The sequence below is a fragment of the Spironucleus salmonicida genome, chromosome 9, assembly GCF_000497125.1.
Source record: "Spironucleus salmonicida strain ATCC 50377 chromosome 9, whole genome shotgun sequence".
NCBI classification, from domain to species: domain Eukaryota; phylum Fornicata; order Diplomonadida; family Hexamitidae; genus Spironucleus; species Spironucleus salmonicida.
The window spans coordinates 509353-532555 of NC_090604.1; the positions used below are offsets into that span (position 1 = coordinate 509353).

The 23203-nt window shown below is 42.0% G+C and overlaps 11 protein-coding genes and 2 pseudogenes across 11 annotated transcripts; all 13 read right to left on the reverse strand. All coding sequences in view use genetic code 6, as the record gives it.

Annotated features, from left to right (window-relative positions):
• Positions 1-524: 524 nt before the first annotated feature.
• On the reverse strand, positions 525-1379 carry SS50377_28668 (Cysteine-rich membrane protein 1; the record flags this gene model as incomplete). The annotated part of the gene is made up of 1 exon (XM_067912427.1): positions 525-1379. The coding sequence occupies one exon, from the start codon at positions 1377-1379 to the stop codon at positions 525-527; it is 855 nt and encodes a 284-aa protein (XP_067760484.1).
• Positions 1380-1769: 390 nt separating this feature from the next.
• SS50377_28669 (Cysteine-rich membrane protein 2) lies at positions 1770-2624 on the reverse strand (the record flags this gene model as incomplete). Its single annotated transcript, XM_067912428.1, has 1 exon — positions 1770-2624. One exon carries the CDS (start codon positions 2622-2624, stop codon positions 1770-1772), a length of 855 nt encoding a protein of 284 aa, XP_067760485.1.
• Positions 2625-3112: 488 nt separating this feature from the next.
• On the reverse strand, positions 3113-3969 carry SS50377_28670 (Cysteine-rich membrane protein 1; annotated as a pseudogene).
• Positions 3970-4423: 454 nt separating this feature from the next.
• SS50377_28671 (Cysteine-rich membrane protein 1) lies at positions 4424-5278 on the reverse strand (the record flags this gene model as incomplete). Its single annotated transcript, XM_067912429.1, has 1 exon — positions 4424-5278. One exon carries the CDS (start codon positions 5276-5278, stop codon positions 4424-4426), a length of 855 nt encoding a protein of 284 aa, XP_067760486.1.
• Positions 5279-5729: 451 nt separating this feature from the next.
• SS50377_28672 (Cysteine-rich membrane protein 1) lies at positions 5730-6584 on the reverse strand (the record flags this gene model as incomplete). The annotated part of the gene is made up of 1 exon (XM_067912430.1): positions 5730-6584. The coding sequence occupies one exon, from the start codon at positions 6582-6584 to the stop codon at positions 5730-5732; it is 855 nt and encodes a 284-aa protein (XP_067760487.1).
• A 489-nt stretch (positions 6585-7073) lies between these two features.
• Positions 7074-7928, reverse strand: SS50377_28673 (Cysteine-rich membrane protein 1; the record flags this gene model as incomplete). Its single annotated transcript, XM_067912431.1, has 1 exon — positions 7074-7928. One exon carries the CDS (start codon positions 7926-7928, stop codon positions 7074-7076), a length of 855 nt encoding a protein of 284 aa, XP_067760488.1.
• An 896-nt stretch (positions 7929-8824) lies between these two features.
• SS50377_28674 (Cysteine-rich protein) lies at positions 8825-9229 on the reverse strand (the record flags this gene model as incomplete). Its single annotated transcript, XM_067912432.1, has 1 exon — positions 8825-9229. One exon carries the CDS (start codon positions 9227-9229, stop codon positions 8825-8827), a length of 405 nt encoding a protein of 134 aa, XP_067760489.1.
• Positions 9230-9793: 564 nt separating this feature from the next.
• Positions 9794-10570, reverse strand: SS50377_28675 (Cysteine-rich membrane protein 1; the record flags this gene model as incomplete). The annotated part of the gene is made up of 1 exon (XM_067912433.1): positions 9794-10570. The coding sequence occupies one exon, from the start codon at positions 10568-10570 to the stop codon at positions 9794-9796; it is 777 nt and encodes a 258-aa protein (XP_067760490.1).
• Positions 10571-10958: 388 nt separating this feature from the next.
• SS50377_28676 (uncharacterized protein) lies at positions 10959-11348 on the reverse strand (the record flags this gene model as incomplete). Its single annotated transcript, XM_067912434.1, has 1 exon — positions 10959-11348. One exon carries the CDS (start codon positions 11346-11348, stop codon positions 10959-10961), a length of 390 nt encoding a protein of 129 aa, XP_067760491.1.
• Positions 11349-14599: 3251 nt separating this feature from the next.
• SS50377_28677 (Cysteine-rich protein) lies at positions 14600-14902 on the reverse strand (the record flags this gene model as incomplete). The annotated part of the gene is made up of 1 exon (XM_067912435.1): positions 14600-14902. The coding sequence occupies one exon, from the start codon at positions 14900-14902 to the stop codon at positions 14600-14602; it is 303 nt and encodes a 100-aa protein (XP_067760492.1).
• Positions 14903-15414: 512 nt separating this feature from the next.
• SS50377_28678 (Cysteine-rich membrane protein 1) lies at positions 15415-16269 on the reverse strand (the record flags this gene model as incomplete). The annotated part of the gene is made up of 1 exon (XM_067912436.1): positions 15415-16269. One exon carries the CDS (start codon positions 16267-16269, stop codon positions 15415-15417), a length of 855 nt encoding a protein of 284 aa, XP_067760493.1.
• A 1718-nt stretch (positions 16270-17987) lies between these two features.
• SS50377_28679 (Hypothetical protein) lies at positions 17988-18590 on the reverse strand (annotated as a pseudogene).
• Positions 18591-22237: 3647 nt separating this feature from the next.
• Positions 22238-23014, reverse strand: SS50377_28680 (Cysteine-rich membrane protein 1; the record flags this gene model as incomplete). Its single annotated transcript, XM_067912437.1, has 1 exon — positions 22238-23014. One exon carries the CDS (start codon positions 23012-23014, stop codon positions 22238-22240), a length of 777 nt encoding a protein of 258 aa, XP_067760494.1.
• Between the last annotated feature and the right edge of the window lie 189 nt (positions 23015-23203).

Below are 23203 nucleotides of genomic sequence, written 5' to 3' on the forward strand. Positions count from 1 at the left end.
GTATACGGCTAATACTAATTTATGCGATTGCTGGTAGTTTATCGATGTTTGATCTATAATAGTTTAAGATACCTGCTCGGGGACAAGCTTTCCGCCAGAAACGGCCATTAGCTGGGTACCGAACTTTCTGGATACCGAATGGGTATGAAGCTAGTGTGCTGGTAGACTGACACCGCTTAATAAGTGTCTTGGGGTGTTCTATATTATTAGCGATGACATCAAGCCTGCTAGGTATGCATTATGAAACCGAACGCTAAATAATCTATATTTATATAGTAAATTACCGCAATACCAAAATGACGTCCTCAGCTAAATCTTGTTGAAACTGCGTGCCCTAGCAGAAATGCACGCATGTCGAGTCGTACTCTTTACTAAGGTAGTCTACAGTGTAAATTGTAGCATTTCATATCAATGGTCCAAGTCGGTTTTAGCACCTCTCGACCTGCATACTCTTGGACGATCCGAGGAGAAAGCTTAGAAAGCACGCCAAGTAACGTATCTATTACCAATCACTGTTACTCCACTCACTTCTTCGCCCTCCTAACAAAATAATAAGCCAGGCCGCCACCTACTGCCCCAACGACCACCAAAACACCAACCACGATGCCCACAATCGCCCCAGTCCCTATTTTATTCCCACCAGAACCTTGCTGCTCGGGCCAGCACATATTGCCAATGGGTTTGAACCCAACAGCACAATCCCTACATTTACCATCATTTCCCTTAATAATATTAGGCAAACACGTTTCACAACCATTTGAAGTAGTGTCGCACGAAGCACAATTTTGCGCAACTCCGCATTAGCAAGCAGAATCAATCCCTGCAGCGCATGCCGTGGCGACTCCGTTCTTGCAGTAATTTCCATCGGCCAAATTTTCACAATTCGGTGTGCACTTCCCATCGATCGTGGTCACATGAGAAGACCCATCGCACGCGTTGCAGAAAATACCAGAGGAGCAAATTAAGCATTTATTGCCACACGGCACACAACTTTTTAAGGATATCTCGCAAAAAGTCGAAGCATCATCTTGGCAGTCTTCATTTTTAGAGCAGATTCTGTCGCACTCATTACTGTCCAGTTTATACCCGTCGGCGCACTTCTGGCATGTATTAGAATCGGTGCATTAGCCGCAGCCTTTTAAACATTTTTAACACATATTCCCGCTCAGGAAAGAGCCTGGGAGGCAGGTTTGGCAAGAAGTCCCATTACATACTTTGCAATTGGTCGTAACCGTGTTATCTTCACAGTAGCAGCCTTGCCCGAACTTCATGTCTTCGGTGCAGGGGATACAGCTTACTGAAGTTGTGTCTGTAGCTGGACAGAAATGACCAGCTTTGCAGGTTGTAACTGTTTTAGTACAGGTGCCTGTTCCTGCCATTTTTAATTTTAGATGACAATTATTATGAATAATACAGCAACTTACTTAGTTTCGTAGTTTCACAAATAATAATAGTTTATTATTTTTAGTATATATTGATGTATTTTCCCTTAAGATTTGTATAAGTTTAAATTTAATTAATGATATCACGATATAAAAACCGTTTTTTCTTACATATTAACGATTTTTACTACGATTTACCAACTTACATCGAACAAATTAATATATTTTAAAATAATATAAATAAACTATTGATATTTGATAGTAAAATTTCAAGTCTCTTTATAATTAATATTTGTAAGTAAACACTGGAGAGTTTCTTATAATACTTTTTTAAGTATTAAGATTAATGGATAATTTATTATGATTCATTCATTTATTGTTTATGCATCACTTATTACCCTTTCTAATGAAGTAATAAGCTAAACCGCCACCAACTGCCCCAACGACCACCAAAACACCAACCACAATGCCCACAATCGCCCCAGTACCCATCCTGTTGGCCTCTCCAGATTTTTCTTCCCCCCAGCACATATCCCCAATTAGCTTAAACCCAGTAGCACACATAATACATTTCCCATTATCTGCTTTAATACCATTAGGGAGACACGTCGCACAGGCAGTCAATTCGGTGTTGCAGGAAGCGCAATTTGACGCACCTCCGCATTAGCAGGCAGAGTCAATCCCTTCGTCGCATGGTGTGGTTTGTCCGTGCTTGCAGTAGTTACCATCGGTTAAACCATCACAATTCAATGTACATTATCCAGATATCGTTGTGATATGAGTAGTCCCATCGCACGCGTAGCAGAAATCTGGCGATTAACAAATTGTGCAATTAGGAGAACATTCACGACATCTACTAATACCTATTTCGCAATATGTTGAACCTGTGTCCTCGCAGTCTTCATTGCTTCTACAGACTCTGACACACGTGTTTTCGTCCATTGTGTACCCCTCAGCACAGTTCTGACATGTATTTAAACTCGTGCACTCCCCACAGCCTTTTGAGCATTTTGTACACACATTGCTATTGAGGAAAGATCCAGGGAGGCATGTGGTGCATGCTTCTCCAGTACACACTTTGCAATTTGTAGTCACATCTTTATCTTTGCAGTAGCAGCCTTGACCGAATTTCATGTTTTCGGTGCAAGGAATGCAGTCTACGGTTACAGTATCAGTAGTTGGGCAAAAGTGCCCGGCTTTGCAGTTTGTGTCAGTTCTAGTACAAGTTCCTGTTGTGTCCATTTTTATGTTACAGTATAAAATTAAATCGATAATTCAGCACATAAATTCGTTTCTCAGTTTCGCAGGTAAAAAACAGGATACTATTTCATATAAATACTTAATATAATAATTAAAATTTAATAGTTATGTATTAATATCAAGTAATAGAAAGTGTTTTTTGTTACTTTTTATTTATTTATACTACTATTAAGTAATATACAGCTAAACCAAATTTGAAACAGAGGTACTCATCTAAATTGATTATGTATACTCGATAGCAAACTCCCAAGTATCCCTACATGAAAACTCTAAAGTTTATTCTAGTTCGATATTACTCCGAATCTATTTTTACTGGTCTAATCTCCTTACCCCGTTTTTCAACTTGTCTTTACCTGCTTCACTTTAATTTTAGCTTTAAGATGATGATACCTACAATCCTTATAATCCCAAACTCCAAAAACACAGTTAGCACCCATCCGCCTAATTTACCTTAAATTGTATCATGCACCTCACTTCTTCGCCCTCCTAACAAAATAGTAGGCCAGGCCGCCCCCCCCACTGCCCCAACGACCACCAAAACACCAACCACGATGCCCACAATCGCCCCAGTCCCTATATTATTGGCTCCAGTCTCTTGCTGCTCGGGCCAGCACATATTGCCAATTGGTTTGAACCCACTAGCACAATCCGTACACGTCCTACCAGCTCCCAGAATAACATTAGGCAAGCACGTCGCACAGGCATCCTTAGCAGTGTTGCACGAAGCGCAATTCTCAGCAAATCCGCATTTGCAGGCGGAATCAATCCCTTCAGCACAGGCCGTAGGAGAACCGTCCTTGCAGTAGTTACCATCTGTAATTGGATTACACAAAAGAGTGCACGTACCGTGAATTGTAGTAATATGCGTACTCCCATCGCACGCGTTGCAGAACGTCGCTGAGGAGCAAATTGAACACTTATCAGCACACTTCACGCACCTCTTTGAGGATATCTCACAGAATTTTGAAACTTCATTCTCGCAGTCTTTATTACTACCACAGACTCTGACGCATTTACCACCTTCTATTATGAAACCATCGGCACACTTCTAGCATGAGTCAGCACCGCTACATTCGGCACAACCTTTTGAGCATCTAGAGCAGATGTTTCCATTGAGATAGGATCCAGGGAGGCAGGTGGCGCAATTATCTCCAGAGCACGTCTTGCAGTTTGTGATAACCATATCATCCTTACAGTAGCAGCCCTGACCGAATTTCATGTCTTGTTCACATGGAATGCAATTTACGGTATCCATGCCACTCGTGGGGCAGAAGTGACCGGCTTTGCAGTTTGTGTTAAGTTTGGTGCATGTGCCTGTCGGGTTCATTTTTAACTATATATGGGTAATATAATAGATAATATGATAAATAAAAAGTTTCTTTGTTTTGCAAAGAAAAGTATATTGTTATATTTTATATATAGTAAATTGTATATTCCGTAAAATTACTTAAATTTTCTAATTATCATTTAATATATCTTCACAAAAACGGTTTTCTTAAACTTTAGTTTTTGCTAATAGTATTATTAGCAGAAGTAAATAGCTAAGATGCAAAAATCGTAAAATTTATAAATATAGTAGTAATACCCATTAATTCTATTAGGGCATCACCATAGAAACCAATAAAATACTCCTCACTCCAGAACCCAATTAGTGATTATTACATACCCCAAACTCGCTCAAGTACGTTATACTATAAAATGAAGTAAGTACCCGCCTGAGCTTTATCTAATATATTTACCCAGTTAATTTAGTTAGCTTCTCCTCATAAATAACAATTTTATCACTTCTTCCCCCTCCTAACAAAATAGTAGGCCAGGCCGCCCCCAACTGCCCCCACGACCACCAAAACTCCCACCACGATACCCACAATAGCCCCAGTCCCTATCTTGTTGGTCTCAGAACCTTGCTAATCTGCCCAGCACATATTGCCAATGGGTTTGAACCCAACAACACAATTTCTGCAATTACCATCATCTCCCAGAATAACATTAAGGAGACACGTTTCGCAACCATTTGTAGCAGTGTTGCAGGAAGCGCAATTCTACATAAATCCGCATTTGCAGGCAGAATCAAGCCCTGCAACACAGGGTGTAGGAGCACCGTCCTTGCAGTAGTTACCATCTGTAATTGGATTACACAAAAGAGTGCACGTACCGTGAATTGTAGTAATATGCGTACTCCCATCGCACGCGTTGCAGAACGTCGCCGATGAGCAAATATCACATTTATCACCACACTTCACGCACCTTTTTAAGGATATCTGGCAAAAGGTCGAACCTTGGTCCTTGCAGTCGTCATTGGTATTGCAGATTCTGACGCATGTGCCACCTTCCATTGTGAACCCATCGGCGCATTTCTGACATGAACTAAAAGCTGTGCATTCGCCACAGCCCTTTGGGCAGTTAGTGCAGAAATTGTTGTTCAGGAAAGCGCCAGGGAGACATTTTGAGCAATTATCTCCAGAGCACGTCTTGCAGTTTGTGATAACTGAATTATCTTTGCAGTAGCAGCCCTGGCCAAATTTCATGTCTTGTTCACAAGGAATGCAGTTTACGGTTACAGTATCAGTAGTTGGGCAGAAGTGGCCAGCTTTGCAGTTTGTGTTACGTTTGGTGCATGTACCTGTCTTGTCCATTTTTTACTCTATAAGGTTAAGATGGTGGATAAAATTACAAATAAGATGGTTTCTAGGTTTCGCAAGGAAAACAAGATATTATTTTTTAATATATACTAAATTATACATTGGGTAAAATGAGTGCACTCTAATAAATATCGTTAAAAACGCAGTGGGAATCTGTTTTCTCTGACTTAACTTTTACTAAGAATGTTAGACGGTATATTGAATGCATTAAATCAAAATTCCTAAAATGTATAAATACAATGTTACTTACCATTAATTATATTTCGCGTATCTTTATCAATATTTGTTACGCTAATCATGATTGCTGAACCTCAAATAGTCATTATTATATAACTCAAATCAGATCAAAGATTTTATGTGGTAATTTAAAGATTCGTACTGATGTTTTCGTCAATATATTATTTTAGATAAATTACCATATTCCCTGAATCTAGAAGTATTTAGATCACTTCTTACCCTTTCTAATGAAATAATAAGCCAGGCCGCCCCCAACTGCCACAACGACCGCTAAAACACCAACCACGATGCCCACAATCGCCCCAGTCCCTATCTTGTTGGCCTCAGAACCTTGTTAGTCGGGCCAGCACATATTGCCAATGGGTTTGAACCCAACAGCACAATCCTTACACCTACCATCATTTCCCTTAATAACATTAGGGAGACACGTCTCGCAACCATTTGAAGCAGTGTCGCACGAAGCACAATTTCCCGCAACTCCGCATTAGCAAGCGGAATCAATCCCTTCAGCGCAGGCCGTAGGAGAACCGTCCTTGCAGTAGTTACCATCGTTCATTCCCATACACAATACTGTGCACGTACCGTGAATTGTGGTAATATGCGTACTCCCATCGCACGCGTTGCAGAACGTCGCCGAAGAGCAAATGTCGCAGTGAGCAGAGCACCTTACGCACCTCTTTGAGGATATCTGGCAAAATGTCAAAGCTTCATCCTCGCAGTCTTAATTGTTATCGCAGATTCTGACGCATGTGCCACCTTCCATTGTGAACCCGTCGGCACACTTCTGGCAGGTATTTGCGCCAGTGCACTCGCTGCAGCCTTTTGCGCAGGAATCGCAGAAATTGTTGCTCAGGAAAGCGCCAGGGAGACATTTTGAGCAATTATCTCCAGAGCACGTCTTGCAGTTTGTGATAACTGTATCATCCACACAATAGCAGCCTTAGCTGAATTTCATGTTTTCGGTACAGGGAATACAGATAACTGAAGCAGTATCTGTAGTTGGGCAGAAGTGGTCAGATTTGCAGTTTGTGTTACCTTTCGAACATGTGCCTGTTGTGGACATTTTGCAGTTTTACAGTATCAAATTAAATCGATAATTCAGCACATAACTTCGTTTCTCAGTTTCGCAGGTAAAAAACAGGATACTATTTCATATAAATACTTAATATAATAATTAAAATTTAATAGTTATGTATTAATATCAAGTAATAGAAAGTGTTTTTTGTTACTTTTTATTTATTTATACTACTATTAAGTAATATACAGCTAAACCAAATTTGAAACAGAGGTACTCATCTAAATTGATTATGTATACTCGATAGCAAACTCCCAAGTATCCCTACATGAAAACTCTAAAGTTTATTCTAGTTCGATATTACTCCGAATCTATTTTTACTGGTCTAATCTCCTTACCCCGTTTTTCAACTTGTCTTTACCTGCTTCACTTTAATTTTAGCTTTAAGATGATGATACCTACAATCCTTATAATCCCAAACTCCAAAACACAGTTAGCACCCATCCGCCTAATTTGCCTTAAATTGTATCATGCACCTCACTTCTTAGCCTTTCTAATGAAATAATAAGCCAGACCACTCCCAACTGCCCCAACGACCACCAAAACTCCCACCACGATGCCCACAATCGCTCCAGTCCCTATTTTATTCCCACCAGAACCTTGCTACTCGGGCCAGCACATATTGCCAATGGGTTTGAACCCACTAGCACAATCCGTACACGTCCTACCAGCTCCCAGAATAACATTAGGCAAGCACGTCGCACAGGCATCCTTAGCAGTGTTGCACGAAGCGCAATTCTACACAAATCCGCATTTGCAGGCGGAATCAAGTCCTTCAGCACAAACCGTGGCTACTCCGTCCTTGCAGTAGTTACCATCGGCCATACCCTCACATAGTACTGTGCATGTACCGTGAATTGTAGTAATATGCGTACTCCCATCGCACGCGTTGCAGAACGTCGCCGATGAGCAAATATCACATTTATCACCACACTTCACGCACCTTTTTAAGGATATCTGGCAAAATGTCGAACCTTGGTCCTTGCAGTCGTCATTGGTATTGCAGATTCTGACGCATGTGCCACCTTCCATTGTGAACCCATCGGCGCATTTCTGACATGAACTAAAAGCTGTGCATTCGCCACAGCCCTTTGCGCAGGAATCGCAGAAATTGTTGTTCAGGAAAGCGCCAGGGAGACATTTTGAACAAGAAGTACCTGTGCATACTTTGCAGTTTGTGATAACTGAATTATCCTCGCAGTAGCAGCCTTAGCCGAATTTCATATCTGCGGTACAGGGAATACAGCTAACTGAAGCAGTATCTGTAGCTGGACAGAAATTACCAGCTTTACAGGTTACATCTGTTCTTGTACAGGTGCCTGTGGCTGCCATTTTTAATTTAAAGATTGAAAGTATTATGAATAATGCAGCACATTGTTTAGTTTATTAGTTTCACTAATAACAATATTAATTATTTTTAATATATATTTAATTATCTCCCCAGTAAAAATTGTATATAGTAAAACTTATCTAATTATTTCTCAGTAGAAAAACAGTTTTTTCTTGCATATTTCGCATTTTTACGGCGATTAATCATCGTATAGCCAACAGATTAAAAGCTTTTAAAATAATGTAAATAGAATATTGATATTATATAGTGAAATGTGAGGTCTCTTTACAACTAAAATTAGGAGGTAAGCCCTGACGAGTTTATCACTACGTTATTTTAAGTATTAAGGTTGATTCATGATTTATTGTGACTTATTTATCTGTTATTCTTGATTGACTTAACTAAGGTAAAACTACATGCGAAGCCAGGAAACTGACATAATCTAACTAATTGTAGCTATTATTGACGTGGTAAACAAGCCTCCCACGCTGTTATACCGAATATTTTAGTTACCAAAATACGTAATACAAGCACTAAAATTTGATGAATAGTTCAGGCTCACGTCCTAGCCTTCTTTACAAAGTAATATACCAATCCGCTGCCAACAGCCCCACCAACTACCAAAACGCCTGCCCCAATTCCTGCAATGGCTCCTCTACCAATTTTGTTCACATCTGCAGATTTTTCTTCTGACCAGCACATGTTACCTATAGCTTTATATCCAACTGCACAGTTTCTGCATTTTCCATTATTGTCCTCCATAACATTTGGCAAACATGCATCACAGCTATTCTTTGCAGTATTGCAAGAAGCACAGTTTCGAGCAAATCCGCATTTGCAGGCAGAATCAAGGCCTTCAGCGCAGGGCGTGGCTACACAGTCCTTGCAGTAATTTCCGTCATTCACATTCTTACAAATTCCAGTGCAAGTTCCATAAATTGTTGTAGTATAATTAACTCCTCGTAGCCGTTGCAGAACGTCGCTGAGGAGCAAATTGAACAATTATCAGCACATTTTCATATTTATTTTAGGAAATATCACAGTATTTAGAAACTTCGTCGTCGTAATTTTTATTGCAACCACATGTCTTGACGCAATCCTTATTATGCATTGTGGACCCAGCGGCGCACTTCTAGCAGGAGTTTTTATCGGTACATTCGGCGCGACCTTTTGAGCAGTTAGAGCAGACGTTTGTAATGAGATAGGAGCCCGGGAGGCAGGTGGTGCAATTTTATCCGTTGCATTCCTTGGAATTTGTGGTAACAGAGCCATTCTTGCAGTAGCAGCCTTGGTCGAATTTCATGTTTTCTTAGCAAGGAGTGCAATTTACGGTTACAGTATCAGTAGCTGGGCAGAAGTGACCGGCTTTGCACTTTGTGTTAAGTTTGGTGCATGTGCCTGTCGTGGATATTTTGCTATTTTACAGGTCCAGGGAATAGATAAGATGATAAATAGGATAGTTTCTTTGTTTTGCAAGGAAAAGTATCTTGTTATATTTTATATATACTCAAACATATATTTGGAAATGTTACTTAAATTTGTTAATTATCATTTAATATAGGTTCATAAAAATAGTATTATGAGACTTTAGTTTTTGTTAATAGTATTATTAGCAGAAATAAATAACTAAGATGCAAAAATCGTAAAATTTATAAATATATTAGTAATACCCATTAATTCTATCTCAAGCATCTTCATAGAAATCAACAAATCCTTCTTGCTGCAGAACCCCAATTAGTTATAACTATATAACTCAAATCCGTTCATGTAGTTTATACTATAAAATGAAGTAAGTACCCGCCTGAGCTTTACCCACCATATTTACCTAGCAAAATTATTTAACTTCTCCTCATCAGTTACAATTTTATCACTTCTTCCCCTTCCTAACAAAATAGTAAGCCAATCCGCCCCCAACTGCCCCAACAACCAGCAACACCCCAATAACGATTCCCGTCACTGCCCCGCCGCTCAAATTCTGGGTATTAACTTCCGGTTCGGGAACTACCGGCTCGGGAGCAGGTGGTACAGGTACCTCACCTGCTACCACCTCGTCCTTAGTGCAGATTTTTCCTACCATGACGAGGCCATCTGCGCACTCCGAACACTTCCCGTCTGCGCCAATTTTCATGTTTTTCAGGCACAAGCTGCAGCTTTTCGCATCATTGGAACACTGAGCACAGTTTTTAGGCCCCTCACACACGCACTAGGAAGTGGAATTCCGATTGCATTGCTATGTATCGGAGATTGAGCAGTAGTAATAATTCATATTCGTGTTGCAACGCTACGCGCACTGGCCATCTATCAAGGTTGTGGGCTTGTCGCTAGAGTCATCGCAAGCCGCACAAAATTTGAAAGAGGTGCAGGTGTTACAGCCCTTGGCGCAGCGCTTGCAGGTTTTACTGGTGCCGTCACAGAACCCGGAGCCTTTGTCACGGCACTCCTTGTTCGTGGTGCACGTATCTTCTGCCGGCTCCGAAGGTACGGGATCGCTTGGGTCATATTTATCGGCTGGACTCTCGCTCTGCTGGTGGGGGGCGCAGAGTCCTTGGGAGAGGTGGTATCCGGGTGTGCAGGCGGTGCATACCTCGTTGTCGCAGGATGCGCAGTTGGGGGTGGTTTTGGTGCATATTACGGAATCTGTCATTTTGGTTAATACGTAATTATAAAAATTAGGCAATATAGTAAGCCTTTTAGTTTTTAGTTTTTAATATGTGATAATATATAAATAAAAACGTAAATAAAATCATTCTAAAAATAAAATATATCGTCGTGGATGAGTAATAGCCTTAAATGCAATAATTTGGATAATGTACTTAATTCGCTTCAAATGTGTTTATACAAACATCATGAAAACTAGCATACTGCAAATATAAGTTAGCGTGCTTTTAAGTAAAGGTAATATAAGTACATTATAGTATTGATTCGAAATATAGGAGAGAACAAAGTTAAAGCTAATATTTTTGATATGATTAAGTATAACATCCGAATCATATATTATTTTCTAAAATTTGGTTTCGACCTGTTTCCACTAGTCATAAATAGTGCTAGTGAATGAGAACCGAGAATAGCTGCAACTGCCTTGCTTAGATAGTGAGGCCGTGCCTGGTGTTGGACACATGACTTAGCCTATCTACAATATCGAATAGGAGTACCAGGTTAAAGAATGCGATACTGTCCTACCAATTAGGATCCATTCTGCCTGCTCTAGGTAGACTCACCGGAGTCCTACTAGCATGGCCCATGGCCCAATACAAAGGTGCTATCCTATTGACTTTCTACTTTGACGTACCTACTGCTCTGCATGGTTTAGTGTGGTTACTTTTAGGTGGTGCCATAACTTCCCTACAGCGCGCCCCTTCTACCAGTACAGCTGCTCTACCCGGGATATCCTTCCTAACAAACTACCTATACCGTGCTTACATTAGTTAGAGTCATCAATCGCAAATTTAAAACCTACCAAATACTAAAGTTCAAATATAACTTCGCTAGCAACTGCAGTAAAATACGGATACTAATATACCCATAGCATGCAAAGTAACCATGTAATAGATTCTAATTTCTAGGCTTAATGTGCACACTATGCGCATTCCATGCGAAATAGGACCACGACATATGAGTTAGCGCCTCTCGTTCTAGCTACTCTTCTTTCATGATAGTATTGCTAGCATGTATTTCTCTATATATATAAATCTGCTAAAATATAGAATCAGCATCGTCAAATACATTTACATCATTTTGAAACTTTCGATATTTTATCATTCACGATGCGGACAGTAAAATGTTCAAAACTCAAAAAAATCGAAAATTCAAAAATAACAAATTTATTGGGCAGGGACGAGTAACTACTACTAAACTTAATATTTGATCGCAACAAACTAACCTTATTCAACCATTAATTCTGCTATTTCAGATCATACTGGTAATCATTACGCCTTATAGTGCTTTATGCAGAATTAAGTTGCAAGAAAATTAAAGCTAATAGTTTAAATTTCCATCTTGAAGCAACTGCAAAGATTTTCTAGTTCTGCATACATTTATAAGAAATACTTACTTATCAGCAAGAAGAGTTACCTTAAGGGATCACTAAACCGCGACTAATCCTCCAAACATATAATTATTTTCGATGTGCAGCCCGCAATTCCTGCAGTCCACCTTGCCTTGCTTAATTACGACGAATTCATAAATTTCATACGGCCTTTTGTGTATCCAGCCACTTTACATATCCTATGAATTCGCTATCCCCATACCAATAATTGGCCAGAACCTTGCCTCAAAGCCTGCACCCTGTCCCTATAATTGTTGTGTAGCGTTCTCATTACAGGAGAACATTCGGTGCATTCCCTGCAGCACCAGGAGCTACCTGGTATTTTGTATGTTAGAATGTGCCCTTGGATCATGGTTTATCCTATGTTATTTATTATTTAGCGGCACTGACTGACTCTTGCAGTTATCTGAAACTTCCGTGCAGATGTAGCAAGTCCCCATAAATTTGCTTAGCACGCTTCGTATTTAGTATGGTGAGCAGCGCCATAGGCAGTGCAGGTTGTATGGGTTAACTTCCGTTCATCTTTAGAAAAGTATAGCTTTTGCACTGGAGAGGAACTATTTGAATAGGTTTTGCGGCTTGCAGAGATGGAAACTCATCATCGCAGTTTTTATAGCGAATGTAACAGGTTGCAGGAATCGTTACAAATGCACGCTCCTTATATTAGTAAAAAGTTATCTCCGGATGCAACTCATGATGTTTAGATCACTGCATTGCATATTATGCAGTTTTCGGCGAATGCTTTACCAGTATCTATAGAGATACACTATTTCAGCACCAGAAGAAATTCACCAATGCGAGTTGAAGATATTATTGGTTAGAGAAAGCGCAGTTTAACACTTTTGATGCCATTTTTGCATCAACGCTTGGACATACAGAGCAACTGCACTAGCAGGTAGTTAGATCGCAACCGCGCCAGCGACTGGGAGTCTACTTCCCACATGACGAACACTCACTCCCCAGCTTTATGCTAATTCTGACAAAGCACGAGCCAGCTAGTGTCGGAAATACTTCCTTCCGATTCTAACATTTAACAGGATTCTCCTTGTTGCATCAAGAGAAATTTTCATCAGGACCTATCTAAACCTTTAGAATGAGAGATTTCTTGTATAGACGTGAAATTACATTCACAGGTATTTCAATCTTCGACATCGGCAGAGCGGTCTTGCAGTTTACGCACTCCTACCCAGCTAAGGCGTATTCAGCAGACCCAGAAATAGATGCTAGCAACACAAAGTACCCGCTGCGCCTGTTTTGCGGTTCATGTGCCTGCAATGCTCGGGCAGCAACTGGAACCTGTTTTACGCATTTCTGGCTCATCGCCCCAACAACCCTCGCAATTCGAATCACTGTTGTCCTCTGCTTTGTAACATCGCTAACACTGCATTTCCCTCACTATAGGAAAGAGCTAATTGCAGGTTTCGCAGTTGCTCCCACCTGCCTGCAGGAACCATGCTGATACAATCGGCAGTTCAAGTACCTGCGGTTTCCGGTTGGGACGCAGAGGAATTCCTGGAATTCGCTTTCCAGCTTCTAGGATCAAGTTTCATCACAGTCACCACTATCAGAAACCGCTATCGGATTGCGGTCACCACAATCACGTTAATGCCTGTTTTGGAGCACCTATTTTCAATCTGAAAACGTATCCGCGTTGAACGTTATACACGCATCGTTGCTAGAATAAACATCATAACCCCTGGAGCAGACCTTATTATAGTGCAACCCCGTCAGCACAGCCCTGCAAGTTTTAGGCCTCAGGAACTTTTAAAATTCTTAATACAACCTCTTCAAATATTCTGCAATAGCTGGTTTTACCAAAACTATCCACGTCAGAAACTTGCCGTCCTAGCATTCCTATTACTCAATTTTAAGCCAACTAGCTCAATCTAAATTTTTTTTGGCGCTTGGTGAATTAATGTGTATTAGCAGATTTACCCAGGGTACTAAAAGTTTTGTGCGAGCTGCATTATATTGAAATACCTATCATCGTAAAAAGTACATTCCAAGTCACTACCGCATTCCTTGCAGCGATTTTCACCCGCCTCACATTTTCATATCTTAAGTTGTGAATTTAGCCGTATAATACGCACTATCATTGTATATTGCCTGTACCATAATTACTTGTAATTGCGATACATTTGTTACAATTTTCAAATTTAACGCAAAATTAAGTAGTTTTATATTTATTATGTTCCCCGGATTCGTTTTTTTACAGGTTCATATATAGATCGTATATTCCAGTAGGCTGGATTTATTTTGGAGTATTCTTATAATAGATGTAGGTTTCGTTGCATTTAGAGCATTTATTACTATTGTTGGGAAATAATCCGTTTTAGCAAATTTTGTAGGTGGTCGCGTTCTTCCAAATTAGACAATTTTTATGGCAGACTGAACACAATTTATCAAACAAGAAAAAATCTTACATTTCGTACACGTGCTAGTGTTGCATTCTGAGCAATTTTGTTGGCAAGTATTGCATTAATTATCGGATAGTTTGAATTCCTCAAAACAAGCTGAGCAGCTTTTATCATCAATACAGGTTTTGCAGTCATTCCTGCATTATATGCATTTAGCTTCGTCTCCTAAAAATCTATCTGGCTGGAATTTATCACATGCTGGATTAATTCCTCATTGAAGGCAGTTATCTGGACACTTTTTGCACGTATTTTCTTCCAACTTAAAACCGGATACGCATGTAAGACAATTAGAATCTGCATTAAAGGAAGCACAGTTTGTAGAGCACTTTTTACAGAGGTTATTGTGAACCGAGTATCCCAGATTGCATTAATCACACGTTCTTCGACTATACAGCTAACATTCTGCACAATTATAAACTCTGCATGCGGAACATGGTTTATTCCACATACTCCTGTCCAATTCACATACAAAGCCAATTGGGCATGTCTGACTCCAGCATATGTACTCTGACATTTTTGGAAAAGTGTCAGAAGATAAAGTATATAAATTTATAAATTAGTAGTGGTTAGTTTCTGAATAAGGTATTGTATATTGATTTTTCTTGCATGCATATGTTACTAAATTACCGGTGAACAACTTTTTAAAATGGCTATATTTAGCAATAATTCACTATGGAGGAAACTTAAACTAGAAAATGATGTAGGTTACGAGATGATTTACTAATTATAAAAAATTATTATAATAATTGAATTATTTCGATATATCTTTTATATATAAATAATCATATAAGAGAAGATTAAGTGTGAGAAACTACTTTATTAATACTGGAATATATTATAAGTCTATATAAAATATATAAGTTTGAAAAATTACACTTATACTATTATAAAAATTAAAAACTGAGTTAAATTGTATTGTATAATATATGCAAAACATTACAACCTAACAGTCATTTTACTGAATTTGACAAGTAATATCATTAGTAAGATAAATTACTAAATTTCCTGAATATAGACGGATTTCCATCACTTTTTAGCCTTTTTAATTAAATAAAATGCCAGACAACTCCCAACTGCCCCAACGACCGCCAAAACACCAACCACGATACCCACAATCACCCCAGTACCAATTCTGTTGACCTCTCCAGATTTTTCGTCCGCCCAGCACATATCGCCAATAAATTTATATCCAACAGCACATGTATTACAGGCTCCGTTATTTCCCTTAACTACATTGGGCAAGCACGTCTCACAGGCATCCTTAGAGGTGGTGCACGAAGCGCAATTGAAAGCGAATCCGCATTAGCAAGCAGAATCAAGCCCCGCAACACAGGCCGTAGCCATTCCGTTTTTGCAATATTTTCCGTCTTCCATATCCTTACAAGTCGGTGTACATTATCCAGCTATCGTTGTTATATGAGTAGTCCCATCGCACGCGTTGCAGAACATCGCCGAAGAGCAAATATCACATTTATCACCACACTTCACGCACCTCTTTGAGGATATCTCGCAAAAGGTCGAACCATCATTATCGCAGTCATCATTGCTATTGCACACTTTGACGCATTTGCCACGTTCCATTACGAACCTATCAGCGCATTTCTCGCATGAATTGGATTTGGTGCATGCGCCACAGCCTTTTGAGCATTTCTTGCAGGCATTTCCACTGAGATAAGTGCCAAGGAGGCATGTTGAACAAGTAGTACCATTGCATTCCTGACAATTTGTTGTCACTATATTATCCTTACAGTGGCAGCCTTGACCAAAGGCAATCTCTTCTGTGCACGGTTTACAGGCAACTGTATTATGATCGGTAGCTGGGCAAAAATGATTTGCCATACAGTTAGTGTCACGTTGAGTACATGTGCCAGGATCTGCCATTTTAAAAATAGAATATGGTATTTCACCTGATAATATGGAAGAAAAAGATATTGCATATTAAACTTCATGAGACATGCATATATATCACTTTACGTTATAATTTAAAACCAAACTCAAATATTTTTAGTTTGTGATTGGTATATAATGTCAAATATATTACACAAATATAAAAGAAACTTAACAAGACAAATATATTGAATTATATTTAACTGGGCGCTAGGACAACGATCAGCAGCCCACAGTAAAGCGTGGTCCGCTCTTGCCCATTTTCCAATACTTCCACTCCAAAAATAGATTTAACATAATATTCCATTCCAATTATACAGCTCCACTCCAAATTAGTAAGCCACATTATTATAGACTCACTATCAGATTTAAACTAAGTCGGCCAACCAGCGTAAATTTCCTTTGGCGTTTGGGCCTCCCAAAGCCACTAAAAAGTTAGTTGGCACTGTCCAAATTGCGACCACTAAACATTGCCCAGCTACCTTTATCCCTGAGCGCAACCCCGCTGCACTGCCTTTCTTGGCATCGGCCATTGTGCCCATTACGTTACAGCATCAGAGTTTTTGACGCAGAACCGGCCCGAATATCATGCTTCTAGTATCAGTAAGTACGGAGGGGGATCTTGGCAGCCTTCTGTGAGATGGGCTTCGCGGGCTGGGACGCTATCCGGAGCTGCGATGGCCTGACTTAGTACCTCCAAGGTGCGTGGTGGACCACGATGGGCATATCAGCTGCTGCCCTGTATTGCGCTCCTGGAAAGTATCACCGTTAGCAAAATACTATTCTTACGCATGCCCAGCACACCAGATCGAGTACTAATGTGTTCATTCTACAGTTTCAGGGGACGTGTAAGAGGAGGAACGCGAGTGTGCAGCAGAGGTTGCAGAGGACATCGTAGCAGGGCGTAGCGATACCGGTGGCCTATGTGTAGATAAGTGTACTGACTCCTGTAGCGGCATATCAGCGACGCTCACGGTATTCCCACTCGGAAAGTGTACTAGTGATGAGGCTCTGCATGCCCCAGCCAGGCAGCAATATGCAGCGAGGTCTGGTATTTAAAGGCCAGCTACGTCCCCATGCTTCCCAGAGCCTTCCGCATGAAGTTCCAGAACATATAACATTCCAGATTAAATATAAAATCCCTTCTATCTCAAGTTTACTTTCTCCAAAGTTAAGTATTATGCAGAGAGCCCGCCCGCCCTGCAGGATTTGCAGGTGCAGCGCGTCTAGCACCACCAGCTGACCCATTCAGGTAAAGCAAAATTATTAGTACTATCCATTCCCCGCTACAACTACCCTCCCATCACCACTCCAGTGCTAGAGGATCGGATCACGCTACCTACGCCTTTGCTGCACGGGCGTCGGACAGCAAGCTTTGGTACCACCTGCGGGGTACCTTCACGATGCAGTTTCGGCGAACGAGGATACTTGGTTGCGGGTATAACTATATAGTCCTGCACCTGGTTTCTTCCCTTCAGGCCGCACGCGAACCCTGAGCTAGTAGGGATTTGGTGGGAAAGCGCGGTGATGCCTGCACGCTCAGGCCCATGCAAAATGGTCCATCCTGCGCTGCTAGGCTTAAACTGAGTGGAGTTCCGCACTTAGGCGTTTACATTTGTAAAGGAACGCTCCACACTGGGGCGGAATGCCAAATCGATAGTGGGATAGCACCCTCTAGCATGGACTATGCCCAGCGCTGCAACCCACATCCCTCAAATTTCCACAGAAAACCTCACTAGGCCATCGTCTGGCACTGAATCATCACGAATACCGGAGCCAGAGTTCACTGCCAGGAACAACCCGAGACAGGAGAGCTAGGCCGCGAGGAACATCACGTAATTGTCGTAGTCGTTCTCGGTGCTCGCCGTGAAGACGCTGGACCAGCAGCCAGGATGCCGGCGATGCCCGGTTGGTCTGGTACGCGAGGATCTGCATCGCCCCTTCGAGTCAATGGAGATTTGAAGGACTGCCAGAACACGACCTCTAGCCTGCTGCTAGTTATCACCAGCTACATGGTGTCGTTAGTGTACGTGCAAAGGTCGTCGAAGGCGCTGCGGACCCGGAGGGAAATCTTGTCGCTACTTGAGACGGCAATAACGGTCAAATAGATGCATTGTTTGACACCTTACGCCCGCATGTAGAACGGCAACATATGTCCCAACTCGCGTCGCGCTAATTGCTCTAGGCGTACAGATTCATACTTTCTGTAAACACCCTGGACCGATCTCTTGAGCTAGCAAAATATTCGTTTTCCCGTATGCTTCTAGCGAATACCCCGCAGTTACCAGAATAATTTGGTCCTAGTAGGTAAGCATTGAGATGAAGTCTGCAGCAACGCTATCTGCACTAATTACACACTCCGGATGACTGCTGAACTGATCATGGTCCAAATATACCTGTCCGGGTCAAATAGCGCGTAATGCTGGTTCTCTCGCCGCACGCCAATGAGCCGTCAGCTTACTGCCGTATTGCGTCTTAAATAACTATCGTCTCGACTCCGACAGTATCGTAAATAAGCCCACGCCAAATCTGTACTACAGACTAGTAGTAATAAATCAATTATAGTATAGCACGTTTTCTTTTCAATCTCGTCAACAATTTCCCTACATCGCAGCTAGCAACGGGTGACACGGTTGTGAACGTACGGCTTCTTGTATTCGCCAGCGTCGGTGCCTCACTCAAAGTCCCTAATGACGAGATTTGTAGTATTCTGCTAAAAGGTGATCCTGGGGTGCAGTTTCGCATCCTCCGGCATCGTGCAGTCGTTCGGCGACAGCTCAAAAAATATCTTCTTGTCGCCTTGGATCGCAGAATAGGAGAAGGCCAGGTTGCTCCAGTAGGAGGAGACGTCCGCTATCGGGTACTTAATCTGGTTCAGAGTTCCCCGGTAGTCGCCTGCCTTCTGGATTTTTACTACGTACTCGGCGCTGACTATTTCGATCAGGGTCGTGATCAGCGCTGGGTGAGGCTCGCTATCGGAAATACGAGCTCGTTCGTTCGTGACGTTGGCGCGGTAGCCGAAAGGGCGGGCAGTGAATACTGGGATACTACTGGTCGTTGTACCCTCGTAAATGAGCTCCGCAGCGGCGTCGGAGCGTCAAGCGCGAGGCAGAGGGTCCAGCGGCACCTGTGGTATGAGGAAGCCAGTCAATAGTCTGAACTGTATTTCTCCCTCTAAGTACGATTCCGTGGAGAAGCAGTTTGGGGCCGATGCGCACAGAGCAATTATGAGCATTCTGGCCAAAGATAATATTATGATATTATATTAGTATGGTAATTATGTTCGTTGTTGCTTTTACGCTTATTTGGATTTCATATAATAGGCGTAACCCGAAACAAGGTGTTATTCTGGAAAAATATGATAATGTGGAGTAGATAGTATCCTAGGCATAAATAGTCCAAAACAGCAGTTTGGTAACAGGTACTTATATATCATGCCGGTTTATAGTTAATAAACACGAACCTCGTAGTATTTTAATTAATTTAATTACACTTGTTTATGCACCATCTCGCCAGTGCAACACACCATTAACTACTAGCAGGAACTCCCAGCTAGGTTTGAGCAACTACCTGTCCTCTTTCTGCAAGAAACTAAAATAATTACTATAGCATATAATATACAAATAATCCAATAAACCACAACTTCAATATGCTCTTATATACACTTATTTACGATAACAATTCCTTCCAACAACCTCTTAATCAGAGCGGTCAAAAAGCAACAAACCCGCCTAGGCCGAATAACACGGGGGTCGGGATTCCTCTTTTCACATTTACGATGCATTCTCTGACACGACTTCGTAAATGCATCCCTCTTAGCGCAGCAAGCCAGGCCGCAAAGTGGTTCGGGTGATGGTAACACGCTGCTGACCTTGAGCGACATTTGCCTAAGCCGTAGAATAGCATTACTATATCGAAACTGATATAGTATAGAATATGGAACTAGATGAAAGGGCCCCGTTTCGAATCCGCTCTGAATGCGAGGATTCGGTGCATTCCGCGCGAAATTCCGGTACCCGAGGTGGAAGACCGTCGCTAATCCACTTTGAGCAGGTTCAAATTCGGTATAGTAATTGATATTACTGTATACTACTATAGTATGAATTGCAGACAGGCGCGTGCTGCCGAACTAGGGGCTCCACAGAACACTGCAGGCGAGTTCGTAACAGCGAGCAGAATTTTCCCACAATATAGGCCCAAAGCTGCTGCGTGGAATAGGGCATTGATGGTGTGCATTTTTCATGAAATCTAACGCACCAGACATTCGCTGCCTATATTTTCTAAATCCCATTCTTATACATATTCAAACATCATTTGCAAGATCTCTGCATGCGCTCCGCGACCTTTTCGGCAGCTTCTTGGACACCTAGAATATTTTATCCTAGAGAATTTTCTTGCTTCTCTTCACAAGGTTAGATGGTAACTCTCGGACTGAGCACATGTCGTCACGATGCCAGTAATCGCCGTAGTTCCTATTTTCTTACCTGATCTCCCGTTAACTCTGGCAGCCAGAATCTCTATAGTCTCCAACCGGCTCCGCAGGGAGCGCAATACCCGCCGATTTGAGTGCGGGGTTCGGCACGCATTGATACCAGGGTTTAGTTAAGGACATACAGGTAGTCCACAGCGCCTAGTACGTGCAGGCGGAGTCCCTGCAGAGGTTCCGCGGTGAAACATAAGCTGTCCCCAAATGATCTCAAATCGGAGTGCAGACACCATCAGGTGTTATGAAATAAATTGTATTATCTCCAGCGGCAGATGGTATCCGGTCTGTTCTGGGGCATTTCCCGACATACTTTCGGCGCCTCTTGGATGGAGGGTCGTGGCAAAGTGATTTCAACCTAATGTAGTCGCCACTGACTTTTCTAGGTCTAGAGCTGAATCGTAGCGGAAACGCAGGTAGGTGGTCGCATTGGGAACTAGGGAAGACCGCACTGGCCATTTGCATGAATGCTCCCGTGACGTGTTCAGTACGTACAATTCCGGGGATAGCTGGCGAAATTGTTTTACTGCACGTGAGCTTGGCAGTAGCATGTACATTATGGGCTTAAGATGCTGAGGCACATTGGGGTGCAGGTGGGCAGAAATAGTCGGCTTTCAACTATCATCTGGAGTGGGCAGGCCGGAGGATGAGTTAGGCGCATACGAACGGTTCGGGGTAGGATGGAAGCACGCGCGGTGGAGTTTTAAAGATGGGTAGGTTTCATGGGAATATTGCGAGATACGGGGAATTGGGTCACGAGTGGTTGAACCAGCGCACCAAAGCATGTTGAAGCGAAGTCCGTGTTAGGGTAATGCATCAAAAGTGTTACAATGGTGGCTCGCAGAAAATAGGTGGGATGAGGATGGATATGGAGAGCTCTACTAATAACAAAGTAGCATAACCGTAATATAGGGGTAGGGCTCAAATGCTGCGTCCGCGCTAGGTGCAAAATAACAGCAGTGAGCAGCTGTATACGGCTAATACTAATTTATGCGATTGCTGGTAGTTTATCGATGTTTGATCTATAATAGTTTAAGATACCTGCTCGGGGACAAGCTTTCCGCCAGAAACGGCCATTAGCTGGGTACCGAACTGTTTGGATACCGAATTGGTATGAAGCTAGTGTGCTGGTAGACTGACACCGCTTAATAAGGTCCTGAGGTATTTTATATTATTGGGGATGACATCAAGCCTGCTAGGTATGCATTATGAAACTGAACTCTAAATAATTTACATTTATATATAGTAAAGTACCACATCATCATAATGCCGTCCTCAGCTAAATCTTGTTGAAATTGCGTGCCCTAGCAGAAATGCACGCATGTTGAGTTGTAGTCTTTACTGGTCACGCTACAGTGTAAATTGCCAATGTATCATGCCATTGCTCCAAGTCAGCATTAACACTGTTAGACCTGCATACTATTGGAATATCCGAGTGGAAAGCTTAGCACTTACGTGCAGGAACGTATATATTACCAATCACTGTTACTCCACTCTCTTCTTCGCCCTCCTAACAAAATAGTAGGCCAGACCTCCCGCCACCGCGCCGACGACCAGCAAGACCCCAATCAGGATTCCAACCACTTCCCCGCCGCTCAAATTCTGGCTATTATCTTCCGGTTCGGGAAGTGTCGGGTCGTAAACCTCACCTGGTACCACATCATCCTTGGTGCAGATTTTGCCTATCTTGACGAGCCCGTCGGCGCACTCCGAGCACTTCCCATCCTAGCCCCATTTCATGTTTTTCAGACACGACTTGCAGCTTTTTGAGTCATCTGTACACTCGGCACAGTTTTAGGATGCACGGCAGTTACACTGGGACGTAGAATTCTGATTGCATTGCTATGTATCGGAGATGGAACAGTATACAAACAACTAGTATGTGCCGCAACGCTGCGCACACTCTCCCGTTATCAAAGTCGTGGGCTTGCTGATACTGTTGTTACATTCTGCGCAAAATTTGAAAGAGGTGCAGGTGTCACAACCCTTGGCGCAGCGCTTGCATGTTTTACTGGTGCCGTCACAGAATCCAAAGCCTTTCTTACGGCATTCCTGATTTGTGGAGCACGTATCGACTGAAGGTGCGAGAGGTGCGAGGTCGGTTGGGTCAGATTTATCGGCTGGACTCTCGCTCTGCTGGTGGGGGGCGCAGAGTCCTTGGGAGAGGTGGTATCCGGGTGTGCAGGTGGTGCAGCGTCCCTTCTCGCAGGATGCGCAGTTGGGGGTCGTTTGGGTGCAGCTTGCCGAATCTGTCATTTTGGTTTATAGGTAGTGATAAAAATTAGGCAATATAGTAAGCCTTTTAGTTTTTAGTTTTTAATATGTGATAATATATAAATAAAAACGTAAATAAAATCATTCTAAAAATAAAATATATCGTCGTGGATGAGTAATAGCCTTAAATGCAATAATTTGGATAATGTACTTAATTCGCTTCAAATGTGT